Source organism: Nerophis ophidion, linkage group LG09 (assembly GCF_033978795.1).
Source record: "Nerophis ophidion isolate RoL-2023_Sa linkage group LG09, RoL_Noph_v1.0, whole genome shotgun sequence".
Lineage (NCBI taxonomy): Eukaryota > Metazoa > Chordata > Actinopteri > Syngnathiformes > Syngnathidae > Nerophis > Nerophis ophidion.
Window position 1 is genome coordinate 25309408 of NC_084619.1, and position 17633 is coordinate 25327040.

The 17633-nt window shown below is 42.8% G+C and overlaps 1 protein-coding gene across 1 annotated transcript in view; it reads right to left on the reverse strand.

Annotated features, from left to right (window-relative positions):
* Nucleotides 1-17633, reverse strand: part of LOC133559178 (signal-induced proliferation-associated 1-like protein 2) — a 211782-nt gene that overhangs the window by 97791 nt on the left and 96358 nt on the right. Inside the window, 3 exon segments of the mRNA XM_061910660.1 lie at nucleotides 6217-6405; nucleotides 8981-9114; nucleotides 11597-13321. Of these exon segments, the coding sequence (XP_061766644.1) occupies nucleotides 6217-6405; nucleotides 8981-9114; nucleotides 11597-13094 (1821 nt within the window). The 5' untranslated portion in view covers nucleotides 13095-13321.

The window sequence follows — 17633 nt, forward strand, 5'->3', positions numbered from 1 at the left end:
TTTTTAGGGGAGGAGGGGTTGGCATGGATTCATTGAATTCTAATTAATAATATAAACATTGATTTGAGTTGTGGAGACTATTGAGCTGAGATTTTTGGTGTATGCTAGCGTACAGTGGGGCAAAAAAGTATTTAGTCAGCCACCGATTGTGCAAGTTCTCCCACTTAAAATATTGACAGAGGTCTGTAATTTTCATCATAGGTACACTTCAACTGTGAGAGACAGAATGTGGAAAAAAATGCAGGAATTCACATTTTACGAATTTTAAATAATTTATTTGTAAATTATGGTGGAAAATAAGTATTTGGTCAACCATTCAAAGCTCTCACTGATGGAAGGAGGTTTTGGCTCAAAATCTCACGATACATGACCCCATTCATTCTTTCCTTAACACGGATCAATCGTCCTGTCCCCTTAGCAGAAAAACAGCCCCAAAGCATGATGTTTCCACCCCCATGCTTCACAGTAGGTATGGTGCTCTTGGGATGCAACTCAGTATTCTTCTTCCTCCAAACACGACAATTGAGTTTGTACCAAAAAGTTCTATTTTGGTTTCATCTGACCACATGACATTCTCCCAATCCTCTGCTGTATCATCCATGTATCCATTTTGGTATAAACTCAACTCGTCGAGTTTGGAGGAAACTGTGAAGCATGGGGGTGGAAACATCATGCTTTGGGGGTGTTTTTCTGCTAAGGGGACAGGACGATTGATCCGTGTTAGGAAAGAATGAATGGGGCCATGTATCGTGAGATTTTCAGCCAAAACCTCCTTCCATCAGTGAGAGCTTTGAATGGTTGACCAAATACTTATTTTCCACCATAATTTACAAATAAATTCTTTAAAATTCCTACAATGTGAATTCCTGGATTTTTTTTTCACATTCTGTCTCTCACAGTTGAAAATTACAGACCTCTGTCATCATTTTAAGTGGGAGAACTTGCACAATCGGTGGCTGACTAAATACTTTTTTTGCCCCACTGTACATGTGTTACAACGATGTTTCCCGCGTGTTGCTGAGCGGATTGGAAACTGTTCAAGTGTGTTCATTAAGCCTAAAATACTGGAACGGTAGGGCGCAGGTAGGAAAAAGCAAATTTATGGAGTTTCCCGGGTGAAATGGGATGGTTGACAGATATGCAGTAAACCAGGTTGTGTTGTGGGACATGCGCATTCTGCGTCTCTCTCCGCTGCGAGTCCAACCAGAGGACCCGCCGACAGCGCACTCCAGACACGCCCCCGCATTCATCAAGCGGACCGCGCCCACTCTCCGCCGCAGCCGGCTGCAGGACACACCTGTGACTGACGATGAGCAGCATAAAAGACCAGTGGACACAGGGATCCGTGCGGGAACTTAGTTCCAAATGCGTACCGTAAGCAATCACCCTGCTTTATGCAAACCTGCTCTCCCTGTGCCCTGTACCTCTACGTGTTCTCAGTGTCTTCTCCCGTGTCCCCACAGAATCCTCCGTCGCCCGCAAGGTGAGCTGTGCGTCTCACTCTTTTCCCTGGATCTCCCTCTGGATTCTGACTGCCTCCTTTGTACCTCGACTCCTCGCTCGTTTGACCTGAACCCTCTGCCTGCCCCACGGACTTCCGCGTTCTCTTTTGTCAACACTTGGGTAAAACACACTTCAGTTAATTAACACACTTAGACTAACACCATACACTCTAGAGTTTTTGCCACGCTCCATTTACTTAGTATGTTTTCTGTTGATTGATTATTACATATATACATTTGTTAATATATATATATATATATATATATATATATATATATATATATATTAATAAATCTTTGGACATACTGCCACCTGGTGTCCGTTTGCCGTCACGTCCTCCTTAGTAAACCATAACAGTAAGTTCCCGCCAGAAAAATTAAATAGTAGGACCTGACGGCACATTATTTTTTGTTGTTGTTGTTGTTTTCATAGCCCCCAGTGACTTTAGCTCTGTCCCAGTGACTTTTTGTTTGTTTTTTTTTGGTTTTCTCAACTTTCCTCCTTCCTTTTTGCCCCTGTCACGATGTCTTTTTCCTCCATCATGGACAATTTTTATAGTCCTCAACACTCCGTCAAGGGACTGTTTAATTTCAATACGGGGAGGGATGAATTTGCCCGGCGCCTGGCCACCCACCTCCCACCCTTAGTGACAATTCCTCAGTCAGCTGGAGGCGTTTGGCATCCGCGTTCGGAAGGGGGGGATAGTGCTGGTGACTGTGCTGATGTGGTGGCGCATCTACACCCAGCCAGGCAAACCCCTGCCATACCTATACCATCTGTTTTTCATTTTTGTACTGGTGGCTGTGCTAATGTGGTAGCACAGCTGCAACCAGACAGACTTCTCCCTGCCCGAGATATCCCGCCTATCTTCCGTTTTTCCCAGCCGCAGCCACCAGTCCCCTGGCTAGCCTCCGAGCTAGTACCTGTCCCGAAGCTAGCGCCCGAGCTAGCGCCAGTCCCCGAGCTAGCCCCCGAGCTAGCGCCAGTCCCCGAGCTAGCCCCCGAGCTAGCGCCAGTCCCCGAGCTAGCCCCCGAGCTAGCGTCAGTCCCCGAGCCAGCCCCCGAGCTAGCGTCAGCCCCCGAGCTAGTGTCAGTCCCCGAGCCAGCCCCCGAGCTAGTGTCAGTCCCCGAGCCAGCCCCCGAGCTAGCGTCAGTTCCCGAGCCAGCCCCCGAGCCAGCGGCAGTCCCCGAGCTAGCCCCCGAGCCAGCGGCAGTCCCCGAGCTAGCCCCCGAGCTAGCACCAGCCCCTTGGCAAGCCCCTGAGCTAGCACCTGTCCCCTGGCTAGCCTGTGAGCTAGCACCCATACCTAGGCTGGCCCTGACCCCCGCCCCTCAGCCAGTAGCACTGGCTTCAGCTCCTCAGCCATCTCCTCGTGTCCGGCGGGCTGCAGCACGGCGCCGCCCACCTCCTTGTGTCCGGCGGTCCTCACTACAGTGCCGTCCACCTCCTCGTGTCCGGCGGCCCGCACCAGGGAACCATTCGCGCCCGCCTTACCGACGGCCAAGACGTCGACCGTTCTTTGGTCGTCCACTTCGCCGGCCGCAGCGGCGGTCCACCCGACGCCGCCACCAGACTTGTCCCCGATGGCTTCTGAGACACTTGGGCTGGCGACCCACCACCAGTTCACCCCTCCACCCTCCCTTGATTTTTGTATCTGCTTTTGGGGGTGTTCAGATTCTAGGACATCTGGAATCTGTCCATAGGGGGGGGATACTGTTGTGGGACATGCGCATTCTGCGTCTCTCTCCGCTGCGAGTCCAACCAGAGGACCCGCCGACAGCGCACTCCAGACACGCCCCCGCATTCATCAAGCGGACCGCGCCCACTCTCCGCCGCAGCCGGCTGCAGGACACACCTGTGACTGACGATGAGCAGCATAAAAGACCAGTGGACACAGGGATCCGTGCGGGAACTTAGTTCCAAATGCGTACCGTAAGCAATCACCCTGCTTTATGCAAACCTGCTCTCCCTGTGCCCTGTACCTCTACGTGTTCTCAGTGTCTTCTCCCGTGTCCCCACAGAATCCTCCGTCGCCCGCAAGGTGAGCTGTGCGTCTCACTCTTTTCCCTGGATCTCCCTCTGGATTCTGACTGCCTCCTTTGTACCTCGACTCCTCGCTCGTTTGACCTGAACCCTCTGCCTGCCCCACGGACTTCCGCGTTCTCTTTTGTCAACACTTGGGTAAAACACACTTCAGTTAATTAACACACTTAGACTAACACCATACACTCTAGAGTTTTTGCCACGCTCCATTTACTTAGTATGTTTTCTGTTGATTGATTATTACATATATACATTTGTTAATATATATATATATATATATATATATATATATATATATATATATATATTAATAAATCTTTGGACATACTGCCACCTGGTGTCCGTTTGCCGTCACGTCCTCCTTAGTAAACCATAACAGGTTGATCCAAATTAGACACAAAAGCTAAAAATTAAACGTAACCAAAAAACTATAATGGAAGCAGGACGGTGACAGATGTTTGGGTTTGGTGTTTTTCCAGCTTTTAATTTTTATGCTTTACATGAATAGCTTACTCAGAAAATTAATTTATGATGCTATCACCTGAAATCACATCTCAAAATGTGATTAAGCGCCTGATGAATTTCCCAGCCCATCTGCACACATGTGAAATACATTCACATGTAGCTTGTCTCCTTTTGCATCATGGTTATTACGGCAGCTGACAGCGCTAATGCTTTGAGGCACTTTCTCTCTTCACTAGCCAAAAAAGCGCACAAAATAATCTGATAGACGAAAAAACATTAAGTAGAAGACTAACATCTGTTCCACACTAACCACTTTGCACACACACAACACGTCTTGAGTAGGAAAAATTAGATACGCTAAAATTATGCCGGACTGACGAAACTTTGTTTGGGTTCACATTGTTGAGGTGCCGACAGTCCAGTTGGGTTATGGGATAAATGCCATTTTAAACATTTATACAGGCCGGAGGACTTTAATGATTAAACCAGGAGTGTAGAAAAATATGGATTCCCACACATAAAACTGGTCCTTAAAGTCCTTCAATTCTTTATTAATATCTTAGGGTTTTAGGAGAAACTATTATCACCTTAGTTTAATTTAATTCACTCCATCTGTTTACTCTTATTAAGACCGACATGGCACTCAAATTCACATTTTAAGAGGCTGGCCCCTGTCATTTGGAAGGATGGCTTTATACTAACAAATGTAATTACACTAATAAGTAGCCATATCTCTGAAAGTCAGACAAGTGAGTGCTGCTTAATCCCTGCACGCTTCTTCCCCACCAATAGGTCGTCAGCTAATACCAGGCGGTGCCAACAGACCACTCAAACCAAGATAAAGCTGGGTAACATCTTCTGCCATTCAAGCAAAAATACCTCATCAAAAGCACACAATCAAGTTATTAAATATAAGCTGCTTCAGCAACCTGGTGAGATAAGTCGATAGGCATTGCAGGATACAAAGTATGTGGGATTTACATTGATTCTATTAAAGTGAGGCATCTGTCCCTAACATATTTGTACTTTCAATTTTTATCGTTTGATCAGAAAATAACAATGTAAGCACGGACCATAGATATGAAATATATTACTTTTATTTGTTATGTTTTGTCCTCTTCACCTCCTCAGGCAAATCATATTGTTGATGTAGAGGAAGAAAAGTGTGGGACATTTCTCTTGTTGCCTTATTTGTATTTAACTTTATTCGGCATTGCCGTACCAGAGCAGGAGGGGATAGAACGACGTAAAAAAGGAAGACAAAGGGGGAAATTGCGGGGACAAGAGTGGGATAAGACAGAGAGACAACGACACAAACAAAAACAACAACAGAACAACATCAGCAAATACGAAATGTACAAATATAATACGAGAAATGATGGCAAAGAGCCAGTTAGTGAAGTGCCCATCCATCCATTTTCTACCGCTTATTACCTTTGGGGTTGCGGAGGGTGCTGGTGCCAATCTCAGCTACAATCGGCGGACTACACCCTGAACAAGTCGAAACCTCATCGCAGGGCCAACACAGATAGACAGACAACATTCACACTCACATTCACACACTAGGGCCAATTTTATTGTTGCCAATCAACCTATCCCCAGGTGCATGTCTTTGGAAGTGAGAGGAAGCCTGAGTACCGGAGGGAACCCACGCATTCACGGGGAGGACATGCAAACTCTGCACAGAAAGGACCCGAGCCCGGGATTTAACCCCGGCTACTTCTTAGTTCCGGTGGTTAGAGGGCAGGATTGTGTTGCTCTCTTACTGTGGGCAACGGACAATTACTACCAGCGAGGGGAATATAATTTAAGTGCATGCTCGCAACTTAAAGCATAACAAAAAGCCGAGAGACAGTTCGTATCTCAAAATACTTGTAATTTGGGTTAGCAGTGCATAAGCTTGGGTCAGTGCAGTGTTTCCTGGCAAACATCCACAATTTACAACTCAAAGTCTTTGTTGTCCTTTTTTAGTTCAGGATAGTCATTATCTCAACTGCTGGCTTATGGGTAAAGGTTTGAACATTTTGTTGTGAGAGTTCATATTGTATCATTATTTATACATGGCAAGGTGCTCTCAAAACGTTCCCCAAAATGTCAAATTATTTAAAAGACTGCCATTCTGAAAAAAATAAGCATGTGGTCCTGAACAAGTCACTTAAAATGTGACTGGTTAATCACCAACCACCAAAGAAGTCTGCACTCACCCCCTGTTCATCCAGCTTGAGAAGCTGCTCCGGGACTTTAGGGGAGTGGATTGCCAGCCGCAAGCATTGGATATTGAGCTCCGGGATTACATATTCAAGTACTTCCTTTAGTGGCAAACCACGGGCTGTCCCGTGTCGTGCCGTGGATGGAATCGCATCCTCCAAAATGGCTCCTCGTAGGGTAGTCAGCTGTAAAGACAAAACTAATATTATCTACTAACATATTTCTTTGACACAGCAAAACTTAAAAGTGAGTATTATTAAATTTATAAGATTGGTATTTTTGATACAGCTCTTGTACTGGATGTCACTGAATACCAGTGCTGTGGCACGGGGGTATATTAGGGTTAGGTCTCAGTATGCTTCTACCATCTAGGTCAGCTAGTCTGGAACACAGTGTTTTGATGATTTTGTATGAAAATGAAAAAACGTAAGCTCATGCCTGCTGCTGTGAGATCCAGTTATGATACAAGTTTATATCATGCCGTGCTATTTAGGGCAATGGTTCATTACAGCTCCAATGGGCAGCATTAACATCTCCCATTGTAAATAATTAAAATAATCCGACTGTATACTCAATGTTAAGTGGTATTTTAGTGTTACGATCATTAGCATGCAGGTAATGGTTGCAGCTTTAAAGCACGCTACCCATAATGATGTGTTGTTGTTTGGAACATTACTGACACATTTACACTTATGAATCCCACTGCTATCTGCATGGCCTGTGGACTTGGATGTCAGCAGGCAATGGTTGCCTGAGAGCGAGAAAGGCATGCTGAAAAGCAGATTACTTAACAGCAAGTGAGAATAGGACACAGTCCAAGAGAGCTGAGGCCTAATGATAGGAGACCAATCAAATTGACGCTCCAGTGGTTCGAGAGTTAAAACATCGTCTGCGTGCAGGGTTAGCATGACCCAGATACATTGTTTTATCGTGAGAGTGCCGCCTTAACCCAAGACTGGTGCTGGATATCGGTGACATTTCTTTGCCTGACACATCTGTTGCACTTGAATTATTCATTGGCTGGGACCACCGAGCATCTATCAGTGAGAGGTTCCTGTACCACCAGAGACCATCGGGCCGTGCATCCCAGTTTGTGGATTAATAATGTTGTGGATGCGTGGGTGAGGGAGAGCGAGCGAAGCCAATAACAATGAGATGGCGTGTTTGCTCGTGCAAGACTGACCAACCGAGCTACAACTGGCACAGAACCAACTTTTGGACACGTTAGGGTAGTTGATGCAGATTTGGGAAGTGTTTGCCTCATCTCCTTTTTGGGAGCACTGAAGCGTTTCTGCACACTTACAAGCTTTTCACAGAGGAAGCCGTTATCACTCACCAAGTTGGGCAACGCAGGCGGTATGTTTGGCACGACAGCATTGAGGCTCAGTTCAAAGAGACTTGCTGTTTGTTATCATCAATCAATCAATCAATGTTTATTTATATAGCCCCAAATCACAAATGTCTCAAAGGACTGCACAAATCATTACGACTACAACATCCTCGGAAGAACCCACAAAAGGGCAAGGAAAACTCACACCCAGTGGGCAGGGAGAATTCACATTCAGTGGGACGCCAGCGACAATGCTGACTATGAGAAACCTTGGAGAGGACCTCAGATGTGGGCAACCCCCCCCCTCTAGGGGACCGAAAGCAATGGATGTCGAGCGGGTCCAACATGATACTGCGAAAGTTCAATCCACAGTGGCTCCAAGACAGCAGCGAGAGTCCCGTCCACAGGAAACCATCTCGAGCGGATCAGCAGCGTAGAGATGTCCCCAACCGATACAGGCGAGCGGTCCATCCTGGGTCCCGACGAGCGGTCCATCCTGGGTCTCGACTCTGGACAGCCAGTACTTCATCCATGGTCATCGGACCGGACCCCCTCCACAAGGGAGGGGGGGACATAGGAGAAAGAAAAGAAGCGGCAGATCAACTGGTCTAAAAAGGAGGTCTATTTAAAGGCTAGAGTATACAGATGAGTTTTAAGATGAGACTTAAATGCTTCTACTGAACCAAGAATACAATTCTCGGCCTCAACAAAAGAAGATCATTCAAAAGAAGATGATTCTTCTTTTGTTGAGGTAACAAGGAGGAAAATTTAATTTGGGCAGATGCATGCTACATAAATCTTTATCAATAATATATGCTGGGATCTGATTGGTGGATATTTATGACCCAAATATTATCCCCATTTTCTTTCATTTTAAAAGTTGTGGAGCAAGAAAAAACTACCACGTATATGCCTAAAATGTACCCCACAGAGAATCATCTAGTTGTTTACGATACAGTACAGTACAAAGTATATAACACAAGAATCTAACAAAACAATTTTAATATAAAGGACAGGTCACATAAAACTGTTATCAACATTTATCAATCACTTAATCTTATGTTACAAGCAAAAGCGTAAAAGTTTTATTTTACTATCAAATAAATATTTTTTCTTCCTTTCTAAAGGGAATTAATGTAGAGGTGTTTTGATATGACTTGGTTCTAGGCTCTATGAACCACCTTCTGTTCGGCAGTGACAGCTTTTCATCTTCAAACACCCATGTATTGCCAAAAATGACCTTGGTGACATGAATATGTCATTCTGAGTGCAACGTGAGAAATAGCCTTTAAAAGCATGTTCTCATGAGAGATCAATAGAGAGCGGCACTAAGCAAGCAGGTGTCTCCACCATGGATCTGTGGAAGTTCAGGTCCAATTCTATGACACTTGGCAGGGTGGAAAGAGCAAACATCAGTGCATTAAGTTTACCTGACTGGTCCTGAAGGTGATTCGATAGTTGTACTGCATTCCCTCTTTCTCCTTTCCGTCATCCAGCCTTTCCCTGCGAACGCTGACCGCCACAGGTCCCAGATTTTCATCTACACCAAAATAGTTTTGATGCTCTGGAAATACATCATAAAAAGAGAATGAAAAGGTTCTTAGTTGACATTTATATCAGTCCTTCTAGATACTGATTATCTGACGGAATAAGCTTTGGGAAAATCGCTTTATATGTAATGAATGGTCTGAAAAGGATTTGGGTTTTAAAATAAAGGCAAAGTTTGATGATTGAAATGACACACAAAAGGTCCAGCAGAGATTTGAAATCAATTTCCTCATGATTAGAACACAAGCGATCCTGGGCAATAAAAATGAGAGATACAGCTTTGTGATTCATTGTAACTGCATATTTATTTTGGATATAGATTGATTTTTTTATTCAGAAATTGTAGCTCAGTGATACAAAAAATAGAAACAAATCCTTCTGGTTTTAAATTAGTTTCCAATCCGACAACCTGTGTAAAACCAGGGCAGAGGAAAGTCTGGGATGTGTTCTATTTCTTGGCTCAGAGTAAGATTTCTGCAGGTTTAAACGTTGCGTCCATGCCGTGTGTAGCATAAAGCTTAAATGCACAGCTCCTTGTCATTGAGGCAAAGCCCATATCAGCATGAATAATAAATCAACTGTATCAAGGTAATGCAGGGTTATCCTTGTGAGAAATGCATGGCTTGTCGGGGACAGTGGACTGAGGGTAAATGCTCTGTGAGGCATGAGGTCAAACTGGTAGGACGCCAAAAGGCAACTGAATACTGACGGTGTCGACTGCAGCGGAAAGTTTTTTGTCAACACATTCTCTGTAACGTCTCACTTGGTGTTGACAATATGCCAAAGGTTGCCAAATAGATGACTTGGGTTGTCATTTCAAATAACACCTCATGTTTGTCATCCTGCCAAGCAACGATGCAGACCAACTTCAAGCCTCTAAAGTCTATCATCAAATATGACTTTCTATACATATATATATATATATATATATGTATATATATATGTGTGTGTATATATATATATATATATATATATGTGTATATATATATATATATATGTATATATATATATATATATATATATATATATATAAAAAAGAGTCTCTAGCCTTTGGCTATGGATGAAACACTGTCCGCTTGGGCAGCCTTAAGGAGCAACACCCCTGCTAAGATGTTCAAAAGGCTTAAGGCTATCAGTGAGATCAATGTTCAGGCCAAGCCGATAAAAGCTTCCTCTAAAGTGGTGATGCGTGGTTTATGCTTGTGTAAGTGTGCATCTTTGTTTGAGCATGGGTGTGTATGTGCGTGAGGTGATGACAGACTTGTCTCTCTGATAAAACACCTCAAGAAAAGGGCAAGGGCTACATTCACATACTGTGAAAAAAATATTTTATTGTTAAAAAAAAAGGACTACAGTTATCCCAGCTTTATCTGTGATGTGGAGATGTTAAATACACATCTTGGGGAAATGGAGAGAGGCGGCATTAACAGTTAGTGATTATCAGGAAGTTCAATGGTAAATCTAAGCATACTGTAATAGTCGTATTAACCTTGCCAGGAGGGGCTGGAGTTAAAAACTGACACACTAGGCAGGTTTTTGAGGACATTCTAGCATCCCATAGTGTTAAAGGTGAAGCAGCTGTTTTCTGTGGGGCTTGAGGTTGGGAAATTCAATCTGCTGAGAGCAGCCAATCCCAAGACAGTGGGAAAACAGATATGTATAAGTATGTGATGGGTTGGGCTGGCATGTTATTTGCAGCAACACTCACAGGTGTTTTAATGTTAAGATCGGGGACCTTGACGTGTTTTTGCTGACCCCATAGTTTCATAAAACACCCCACTGGCCCTCATGGTGAACAGCTGAAACACACCCTCTCATTCACCTCTTCCTTCACCAATCACAGCTTCTCAGCAGGGTTGAGAGCAATATCACTGGGAGGATATGGCCGCTCCTCTCCCAAGGAAGAGAAACATACGCGCTAGCACCCAAGACAAGCCAGCTATTGTTCTGGTTCTTACATCATCTGGGCCTAAAAAAATAACTGGACAGTCAGGAAATCTAATGTGATGATATAAAGCAGCTTTGTTTTGAAACTTGCTTCCCTACCGTTCTGGCTTTTTCTCATGAAAATAAGATTCCACTGAGTTGTTTATTTTCATTGAAACATAACCGTGGCAATGATGATCACTTTTAAAAGCATTTGTTGAACATAAACATCTTACAATGTTACAAGGGTGGGAGAAGAAACTAAAAAATGTTTCGCTATCTCCGGTATGGCACACTTTCAACTGCTGCTTGTAATATATATTTAGAATATTGTCACAATTTTACAATACTGTCAGCTAGTACTCCTGTAACTGACCCCAATCAAAAACTACAGCAATGTTGCTCCACTGGTCAGTAGAGTTGGTTTATACTTGATCAAAATATATAGATTGAGGTTGACAGTATGACTTATCCAACCCATGTTTCATAGGTTAATACACTGGTAAACTGAACACAACGACATGATGGGTGAAAAAAACTTATATACAAAACAATGTTATAATTGTTCTTACCCTTCCCATAGAAGAACTTGTGGTAATGGTATGCACCGAGGTCAATATGCTCGATGATGTAACGTTTGACCTTCTCCCTGTGAATGGGCTGGTTTTCTCGAGGCACCTCCAGTACAGAGACTCCTGCATTTGTGCAGTGGGAACTCAGAGACGATTCAAAGGAGCAGCTCTCCGACACACCACTGTAGTTAGCATTGTTGGCTCTGGAAAGCGAGATCTTTCTCTCGCCCTCACCGCCAACTTCGTTGCGAAAGTGTGGGCATCCCAACACCAGGCTATTGCTCTTTCCGTCTCCGTCATCAGCATCCAAGTTCTCTTTTGGGTTCAGGTCCTCCCTGCTGCCTAGTGGTGACTCAAAGAAGGCAGAATTTCCACTACTGTATGAGATTGCTCCACAATCGAGTCCTAATCCTGGAAAAGCACCAGCTCCACTACCAGGCACTCCCCCGAGTCCAGCTGAAGCTGCTGAAGCCCCAGTTGTTGTGTTCTTTCTCTGGCTTAGGTTAGCTCTGCTTGCTACAGCTTCACTGATGTTGAAAAGAACACTTTGAACGTCATAATGAGCAAAGCATTTTTGAAAACTGAGCGGTCGGCGGTCATCTTCCAAAGAAAGTCTCAAAGCATCACTTTCGCTCTTAATTGTCCGTAATTTCCTGAATAATGAAGTTTCAGATGACTCTGACTTAAGACGCCTCATGAAAGATTTGTCACGATCCCTGCTGTAAAGTAGAGCGCTGTCTAAATAGTCATAGCCTGGAATGGTGACAATCTCCCCCCTGGAAATCTGGGCTGCTGTTTGTAAGCTCGGAGAGAGGGAGGCATCACACCGCAACAACTCAGGAAAACCCAGGGGCGGTACACTGCGGTGGTCCAAGGTATCCACTCTATAACCCTTGAGCATTGTAAAAAAGCCATCTTCACCCAGGCCCTGGCGGTCAATAGAGGATGTACTTCCATATTCACGATGTAAAGAGGCTCCAGTGTTTGGATTAACGGCAGTCTGGTCTACTACGTCTTCAGAGTCAATGTCGCTGATGGTGACATCACTGTTGCTGCGCTGACGAATAGGATGAAGACCTTTCAAGGGTGAGTGGCTGAGGAGGTCACTCAGTGTATACTTTGCATCTGAGTAGTCTACCTCCAAACAGACTTCTTCACTTTGCTCAAGTATTTCCACAGTATTGTCCTGTTGACCGTTTTGAAACATTGGTATCACACTCTGATAGTTTGGTGATGGCCGTCCATCCCAGCCATCTTTCCTTGGTGGCCAATCTGTCACCCTGGCCCTGACGCCCATTTTAGGCATTGCTGGGGTACCATTTGTTTTGCCTGGAACTTCAAGTTTGCTCTGCATGTTGGAGCCTGGTGGTCCCATGTTACCATTTAGGGCCTTGAGTTTCCTGCTAAATAACTCTTCTGACTGCATGGATCCGGCGACTTCTTCTGGACCTCGCACAAGTTTTGACTTATTATCAATAACCGGGCTCAAAATACTCATATCTTGAGAGCAGACTCCTTGAAGAGCATAATTTTATGGCCCTTCATTATTTCACTGTTTCTTGACTTGGCAGCCATTGTCATAGTTTACAAAAGGCCACTGGCAACAATTGGCACACAGAATTTGGATGTCAAGGACAAGTGTCTGCGGAGTGCTGCAATACCGCAGAGTTGAATCTTTCCTCACAGCGTGCCGCCAACATCGAACGACAGCTGGAAGAGTTGGACCTATGGCACAGGGACAGAAACACAGAGAATAATATTAACACACAGCAAGTGCTAACTGGAACATCTTTTTGTAAGACGAGGGAAAGATCAGATTTGTTTGCATTCTCTGATAAAGGACAAAATAGAGAGTTGTATTTGTTTTGGACCTATATCTACTGTAAAACAAAACAAAAACAAATGTAGCCCATTGGAGTATTTTACAAGAATTGGTGCAATTATGGTCTGATAACTCAAAGGATATATAACATATTGGCCAATGCCTAACAGATGGTGTTGAAGCAAATTACAGTAACAGAAGGCAGATGTTCAGCAGGCGTTTACATACACAACTATCTGACACAACTGCCTGTAGGATCAAACCTGCAAATGATGCAGCAGGGATGTTTTGGCTTATTTAACTCTACTCTTTATGTTAGATTGTTGGTACAAAGAAAATGAACAAGGCCCTGATGATATCAAGTGGTGATGACAAACATGATTAACAGAAAGATATTGTGAGTCAAAATTCCTGCCGCCCCTCTGTTAGCATACATTCACAAAGGAAGTTTATCTTATCCCTTTCCTCTCAGCTGAAGTAAAAGAATAATAAACAAAAGGAACACTTGTATTCAATAGTCTTATGTAAACCGTGCAATGTGCCTCTCTCTGTTAATAATACTCAAAATGATACACTGATAATCTAACCATCCTATTGCTGCATGTCAGAAAACATACATTTTGTTTAGAGGTTTTCCCGGCTAAAAAAAAAAGCGAAATTGCAGTCAATCTCAGGGTGATTGTGCATAAGGATTTCTGTGGGAATCGATTCAAAACCAGCTGTGTAAATGTCAGCTCTGTGAATATGTGTGGCCCAGCAGCACAAAACAGCTTCCACATCTGTATGTAGGTAAGTGCTGTATAAATGTATCCATTTGAAAGAAAAAGTCACATTCATAAACTAATTGTACAAGCTCATTAAAATGGGTTATATTTGTAATAACGATTTTCTACCTTACAGTACTCATAGCGCTTTGACACTATTTCCACATTCACCCATTCACACACACATTCACACACTGATGGTGGGAGCTGCCATGCAAGGCCCTAACCATGACCCACCAGGAACAAGGGTGAAGTGTCTTGCTCAATCAAGGACACAACGGACGTGACGAAGTTGGTACGGCCACTCTCCCAACCGCGCCACGCCGCCCCCTATGTTCTGTATAATTTAGATGGGCAACAAAAGATTTCCACATGAATGCATACACATGTTTTTGTAAAATCTGTGGCCTCAATATAGGATGTTTTGGAGCATATTCATCTCACTACAAAAATGAAAACATCTGCAGAATGCTTACACCACAAATAATACGAGCCTTTCAGCATTGACCTAAGTTGTGTTTTTTGTGTTCAGTTAGGCATGTGTGGTTTATTTTTCTCACTACTACAATCACTTAAAACATATACATCACAGAGAAAATGGGGAACTGCCTCGTTTCATGCAAATGTAATTGGTCAAGGAATGGCTGCTGTATTCGAATGCCATTGTGGAAGATGATGACAGGCTGCGCCTGGGCCCTTTGGCTTTGCTTCAGAACTAACCAAATGCCATAAACATTCAGTCTACTTCCAGACAACTGTTTATATTTCTCAGCCATTTACTATTAACATGAGGAAAAACGATTTTGCAATTAAATCAAGGAAATAGTAGCACTTTACAGATATTGTGTTTTTAAAAGCAATGGAAATGATGTTTCGGGTAAAGAATAACAGCCTTCCAGCTTGTATTCTTAGGTTATTTAAATTAAGAGGAGAAAACAATAATTTACGAGGGATATAGATTTTTGAAATAGGTAAAGTAAGAACGAATATAAAATACAAATGTATTTTTCAAATTTCTTGTGTGGCCCGGTATCGGTCCGCGGCCCGGTGGTTGGGGACCACTTCTCTAAGGTGTACGCCAACTTTTTTGCAATGTGTTGCTGCCATTATATTCTACGTTAACGATTATTTGCAAAAAAAAAACAAGTTTCTCAATTTGAATATTGAATATCTTGTCTTTGCAGGCTATTCAATTGAATATACGTTGAAAAGGATTTGCGGCTTATAAGGCGCACTGTCGATGAGCGGGTCTAGTAAGGTCTATATTCATACAAAGGTGCACAAGAATATAAGGTGCTTTAAAGAGGTCATATTAGGATTTTTGTTCCATATTTAAAACACTTCCTTGTGATATACATAACATGCAAGGTTATTTGGACAAAATGTTGCATAGATTATTTTTTATAGACCATTCCACTTCAACAGCGTCTTCTTCCCGTCATCTTTATTATACCTGTAGTTTTTAGCACTTCTATAGCGAGGCTGCTGACTGATGCAAATTAAAACTATACGCTACTTTGTATTAAAAAGGGCAACAGCGCAGGATGAATTCCCCACAACAAGAGGAGAGATAAAAATATGGAGCTTATTGATTAGGGTGTCGGCGCGGACTAAAATGGCGGACGCGCGGAAAATTTGTGGGACTTGGTTTTGCATAATATTGCTGAACAAGATTATATTAGTGCTGCACAATTAATCAAATTTTAATTTTGATCACGATTTTGGCCACTACGATTAAAGGAGGGTGAGCGTCTGCAATATTAACATTTAAAAACAGGCTCCATTGCATAACAAGTCAAGCACTCCCACAACCAACAGTCAGCCAACCACAGGAGTCAACTTGCAATCCACATGTATCTCTCAGAACCATGTATGAAGAGAATGTGGCCAACTAAACAAGAGGGTCCATCTTTGCTATTGTCCGGAAGCATGCAATTGCAGTTCTTCTAACATTAGTTTTTATGACAACATCAACCAAAATAATAAGTCTAAATATAGTTCTAAACATACTCCAGTCAATAAACTTACAATAAAACATGCTTTTATTTTTTGAAAGTATAATTTTGCGGCCAGATTTGTTGAACTCTGGTGCTACATTCATGCAGGTGACCAGCAGGCTCTATAAAACACACCCAACGTAGGGGTGTAACGGTACGTGTATTTGTATTGAACCGTTTCGGTCCGGTTCGGAGGTGTATCGAACAAGTTTGTAAGCTTAAGTCTTAACAAGCTGCTCTGCTTTCTGCCTCTGTCTGAGCACCCAGCATTGTCCCGCCCACACAACAATCTGATTGGTTACATACAAAGCCGATCAGCAGTGTGTACTCAGAGCGATGTAACAGCCAATCAGCAGTGCGTATTCAGAGCGCATGTTGTCAATGCTTCAGCGCCGAGCAGATATATGTTAAGCAGCGGACATCGTACTCTCCCCAAATTATAAAAAACACTTCCCAGTCACAACTATTACTAGCATCACTATGAGCCTGTTGACCTTCTAGAAACTTAAACTGCAGCTCAGCTCGCTCGCAGTTCTGGCTTGAGGTGAAGGCTAATTAGCTTTTAGCGTAACGTTAGCTCATTTTGTTGTGCGTGTGTGAGTGTGTGTGTGTGTGCGTGTGTTAGGGGCAGCAAAGCCCTGTCTGTCTGTTATTTCACATGAACTAACATGAAGTCCATGGTGTTCAGGGATAAATAGCCTCTCCTATTGCTATTGTACTATTTTTCAGCTATAGTTATATAAATCATTAGTAATGTAGCAGCCTAGTTTTAAATGGCAGGGTCCCTGCTATCACATGTTGACAAAAATATAACATTTACATAATAAAAGTAAACTACAGGCTTCCCCAATGCTGTAATAAATTAAGCATGATGAGTTGACTTGAAACTGTTTAATGTTGCAATTTTTATATGTAGAAGAAAGGTTTTGTCATTTTATTTAATCAAAACAACAACTTGAGGCAGTTTAATGTGGATTAACGTGGGCAGAATTATTATAGTGTTCCCAATATTAAAAGGATAAAGCCATTGTTTACAAATTTGGTAAATAAATAACCCCAAAAATTTATATTTTGTTGTTTTCTTACTGTACTGAAAATGAACCGAACCGTGACCTCTAAACCGAGGTAAGTACCGAACCGAAATTTGTGTGTTTCATGTTACACCCCTAACCCAACGGCATGAGAAATGTAAAAAAAAATAAACAGAACAACCAAAGAAATAACTTATTACCTTCATTTTGCCAATATTTTAATTCGCTTTGGACTACTGATCACATAAAAATTATGACTTTAGTGTGAAGTATGTCGACTGTGGTGGCTATACCACCAATGTTGTTTGTAATATTCCCTGTGCTGTGTCTGTGTTTTTACTTAGACACACTTTATTGGGCCACTATCATCTATTATTAAACCCAAAATTATTTTTTTACTCTTTCAACATCGAACAAAACAAA